This window comes from Myotis davidii, unplaced genomic scaffold, assembly GCF_000327345.1.
Source record: "Myotis davidii unplaced genomic scaffold, ASM32734v1 scaffold1467, whole genome shotgun sequence".
NCBI classification, from domain to species: domain Eukaryota; kingdom Metazoa; phylum Chordata; class Mammalia; order Chiroptera; family Vespertilionidae; genus Myotis; species Myotis davidii.
The window spans coordinates 556,031-560,862 of record NW_006298267.1 but is presented as its reverse complement, the minus strand read 5'-3'; the positions used below and the strand labels follow the sequence as shown (position 1 = coordinate 560,862).

Sequence of the window (4,832 nt, the reverse complement as noted above, 5' to 3'; positions counted from 1 at the left end):
GGGGCGTCAGCCCCTGCCCTGACTTTTCCAAACAAGTGCGATCCCCCGGGGTGATTTGCTAGAATCTCTATGTTTAGTCTTTAAAGACCCAGCCTTCTAGAAGCATGTGCTTTCTCAGGGATGCTTATCCTGCTAATTGTATCTAGAGCTTAATTTTTAGTTCAAGCTGTGATGACAATAAAAGCCAAAGGGGGCATCTGTTCAGCAGCCTCAACATAAAGCAGCTGCTCTCTCCACACCAGTGGTGCTTGGTGCTCCCACGTATGTCACAGGCTTTATTCCTTAAGACGTGTGAGGACGATATGATCACTCCGTCTCCCGTGTAGGAGACCGGCTCTCCGGCCCTGAGGAGCCGATGGGACAGCGAGGCTGTAAGCTGAATGGGAGTCGGGCCCTGTCTCCCGTCCCAGGCCACGCTTCTGCCACCTGACCAGCTTCTCTCCCAGAAGATACGACTTCTGAAAACTGACCCCAACGACAGGCACTTACAAAATACATTCTCTTATTGATTCTTAGAGAGAGGGGAAGGGAGACGATAGAGAGAGAGAAACATCATCAATCAGCTGCCTCCTGCACGCCCCACACTGGGGATGGAGCCCGCAACCTGGGCATGTGCCCTGACCGGGAATCAAACTGTGACCTCCTGGTTCCTGGGTCAACACTCAACCTCTGAGCCGTGCCGGCCGGGCTAGACAATCACTTATGACGCTCCAAATAAAACTCCTCCCATATTAATAATCCTAACTAATTGCAGTGTAGTTAGCTTTCAAATTAGCCGAGAAAAGATTCATTTTTACAAAGATATTTTAGTTAAAATGAACTAATATCCACAACTTATTCACAGAATAGCAGGTTCGACGTGAAAGGCTGTGCCTGCTCTCTGCCCCGTGGTTCATCTAAAGCAGGGGTCCTCAAACTACGGCCCGTGGGCCACATGCAAATACAAATATTGTATTTGTTCCCGTTTTGTTTTTTTACTTCAAAATAAGATATGTGCAGTGTGCACAGGAATTTGTTCATAGTTTTTTTTAAAACTATAGTCCGGCCCTCCAACGGTCTGAGGGACCCCTGATCTAAAGCGTTTGCTTTCGTGTTAAAGAGTCCAGGGCCCGTGCTGACAGGGGCCCCTCCACACTCAGTCGCTGAGAGGAACAGAGGCCTGAACTCGTGGCTTCCACACCGGCTTGCTTACCGTATGAGTCAACCTCTGCAGGGAAGCCCTGGTTTCACCTTTTGACCAATGAATGGATTGAGATCTGCCCTGTCCAATCAGAACTATACACATTGTATCCTCATTTGCATCTATATTGACCAATCAGAACTGCATGATTTAGAAACCTCATTTGCATAAAATTGGGACCCAGGGCAGGAACTTTCTCTATGAAAGGTGGCCTTCCCTTTGCCTCCGTGGAACACAATTCAGGCTGCCACCTGCATCGGTGTCTCCCTGGCTACAGCTCCTTTTGCTCAAGCGAATGCTTTTTTATGCTTTATCATAGTCCAACTAATGCCGGTTTACCATTCTAGCCTGCTGCGCTGGCCCTGCCAGCCACGAATGGGGCTTTAACTCGGGCTGCATCTGGGACATTCAGGATGAAAAGGGAGGCTGGACGTCGTACCTGCCACCGAGTGCCACTGTCCGTCACACAGAGATTGCCTGGGTGTGACCGAAGTCACCATCTCACCCGCCTTGCTGGCCACAGAGGCCACGACCTGGAACACATGTGAATTCATTTATTTAGTTAGTTAGTTCTCACCGGGATATTTCTCCATTGATTTTAGAGGGAGTGGAAGGGAGGGAGAGGCACACAGAGAGAAACATCGATTGGTTGCTTCCTGCATGCCGACCAGGGCCAGGGAGGAGCCTGCGACCGAGGTTTATGCCCTTGACTGGAATCAAACCCAGGACCCTTCAGTCCGAGGGCCGATGCTCTAACACCTCTAACAACGGCTAGGCCACACGTGCATTGTCTATTTCCTTAAGAAAGGCAGGTGGAGGCCACTTCCCTGCATCCCCCTCCCAACCCTTCACCCCAATAGCCCGAGAGCATAGATATAGGTCCCCTCCCACACCAGCAACCACGTGGGTCCAAGGCTTTGCAGGACCCTCTGCTGCATCCCCTCAGAGCAGCTGCCAACCAGAGTCCTGCCTGTGCTGCTGCCTAAGGCACTGAGCTCCTCCCTGCGCATCGAATGCTGCCCCCTGCAGGCCCCACTCGGTGGTGACTCGCTGACAGCGAAGATCCCCTCAGCTGTGAACATGTGACAGTGGCTTGTTCAGGACATTGCAACTTGGAAGGCAGACATGCGGCGGAGCCTGCACCCCCTGCTCGGCTGCCACCTGAAACAGCGCCATGAATGCCCGCTGACAGAAGGTTCATACCAGGCGTCCAGTAGCTGCCTGACTGCGTCTGCGCTGGGCAGGTGTCGGGGTCAGGCCCTCAGCGGGGTCAGGCACGTGGCAGGTTACTGTGCGGATCCCATATCCCCATTCTCTGGGCTGGGATTCTCTGAATCAGGTGAGTGAAATGGGAGAACTAGACTAAGTGTGGATAACTAATTTGCATTTAATTTGCATGCTGCTAGACAGGGCGGCCTATTCTCAGGGAATGTCCAGCTAAACCTGTGACTGTGGCTGTGAAGGCAGCAGGTCTCGATTTCAATTATTTGCCGTCAGGAAGCTCTCACTGGAGATGCTCCCTAACCCTCCTGTGGGGAGTCACCGCCCCTCCCCCGCCATGCACCTTGCCGGCCTCCAGGTAGACGCGCAGGTGCCTCCCGGGCTGGCGGCCCACATGCAGCAGGACACCCGTGAGGCTCCGAGGGCGGATGCTGAAAAGGAGCTTGAATTCCGGCCCCAACGACACAGAGTTCGCTTTCAAAGGGGGAAAGAAGAGATAAACAGTTAAAACCTCGTCATTCGAGAAAAAGGATGGAGCTCTTCAGGCTCAAAGACGCCCCCTCTTCCCCACGGCTCCTCACCTAGTGTGACGTGACCACCTTCCTGGGAGAAATAAACGCCTTTCTCCAAAGAGCCCGCCAAGCAGGGAGACACCCCCACGCGGGCAGAAGGTGCATCCAGTGGTTTCGAATCCACCTGGAAGTTCCTCAGGCACCCCACGAAGCTGCTCTGGGGGAGGCTCTGCGACCGAGAAGAGAGAGCAAAGGCCATTACCCACAATTCCCAGAAACACGGGGGCAGCCCGGCGAGGGGCAGGGGCAGCCGGCAGCGAGGGGCAGGGCAGGAGCAGGTGTCTGCTAAAGGCAGAGGTTGGCCCATCCTTCCTGTTTCTGAGTCAGGCGGCCCCACTGCTCCACCTGGCTCCCTGCCACAGAACCAAGAAAACCGGGTACCAGATGTCCGGTGGGCAGTCAGATCTGAAGGTGCCCCCAACCCATGTGGCGTGTGTGCAAAGGCAGGGTGTGGGGGGTGCGGGACAAGAGCAGGAGGTGAGCGGCCTCTGTCCAGGGGGCAGAGCTGCAATGGGGGCGGGAGTTTCCGCCTCATACTCCAGACCTCGCCGTCCCTGCAGTTACAAACCCCCGAGGATTTCATGAGCTCATGTGACTGCTTAACACAGGGCGGCTGCGGGAAAAGAGGCCCAAACATTCCACAAATAATAAAGTGTTGAAAGGTCCCCTGCACTGTTGGGCTCATCGAATGCCTGAGACTTAAAATAAGACACAGGGGGCGGCCCCAGTGGGTCCGCGTGGAGCCCTGTGTCTGCCCCACAGGGGCCTGGGGCCCAGGCAGGCGCCTCTGGGTTCTGTGATCCCTTAAACCAGGGGAGGGGGTGGGCGGGGAGGGGGATTATCTGGCCTGTGGGCCTTGTAAGGCCTGAGAAATCATCGGGCCTGGCCCTGCCACGGCGTCAGGGGGAGCTAATTAAATGTGGGGCCTCACCGAGCAGGCTCAGGTCCAGGCCGCGTGGCAGCCCTGAGTCAGCCCTGCAGGGCCCGCCTGTGTCTGCAGCTTTCGAGCAAGAGGCTGGATGGGGACGGGGACGGTGCCTCTGTGGGGCTCACGAGCATCAGTGGATGATTTGAAAGCCCGTTTGGGGCTTGCGGGCATCCTCAGGGTCCTGTGTGAGGACATGCGGACATGACAGAGGGCGCGTGTTTCATCTGCGGCTCTGAGCACAGCCACTCACCTTCGGCCTCCCCGACGGGGAGGATCCCAGGTAAACGGACGCTCTGGGGCTGAGGGTGACATTTCCCGGCGAACTTCCCTCCCAGGCCCTCAGACCGTCCACGACCAGGCGCCCCTTCTCCCTGTCTTGTCCAAACACCACCTTACAAGGGAAGGAACAAGGTGATTATAGTTTTGCCTCTGACAACGGCTGCAGTACTTCACTTTGTGGTCACAGGAAATGCTTAAAAAATATTCTTCTGACCCTGCTCAGTGTTCTCAGTGGATAGAGCCTCGGCCTGAGGAATCAAGGATCCTGAGTTCAATCCTGGTCAGGGGCACAGGCCCGGGTTGCAGGCTCGGTCCCCAGTGGGGGGCATGCGGGAGGCAGCCAATCAATGATTCTCTCTCATAATTGATGTTTCTATCTCTCTCTCCCTCTCCCTTCCTCTCTGAAATCAATAAAAATATTAAAAAATATATTTTTCTGTCCTCAAGTAGCTTAAAAAACTCAGAGATATTTCTCCCTAGTGTTTTCATCATTATCACCATCATCATTTGTGATGTAACGTTAGATATTGAATAAAGTGAGCTAAAGAAGTGAGCAAAAAAAAGGCTGCTCAAAAGTGAATAAAGATATAATTAATCTGGAAACACAGAAAATATAAACAACTGAAGAGGCAAAGGAACATGAGCAGACACC

The 4,832-nt window shown here is 54.0% G+C and overlaps 1 protein-coding gene across 1 annotated transcript in view; it reads right to left on the bottom strand.

The window, feature by feature from the left end:
- LOC102772050 (laminin subunit alpha-3) overlaps positions 1 to 4,832 on the bottom strand; it is a 54,720-nt gene that overhangs the window by 1,329 nt on the left and 48,559 nt on the right. Inside the window, exons 33-36 of the mRNA XM_006773852.2 lie at positions 4,152 to 4,292; positions 2,983 to 3,142; positions 2,745 to 2,875; positions 1,620 to 1,713 (exon numbers count right to left, since the gene is read on the bottom strand). Coding sequence (XP_006773915.1) covers positions 1,620 to 1,713; positions 2,745 to 2,875; positions 2,983 to 3,142; positions 4,152 to 4,292 — 526 coding nt within the window. The remainder of the gene's footprint in view (positions 1 to 1,619; positions 1,714 to 2,744; positions 2,876 to 2,982; positions 3,143 to 4,151; positions 4,293 to 4,832) is intronic.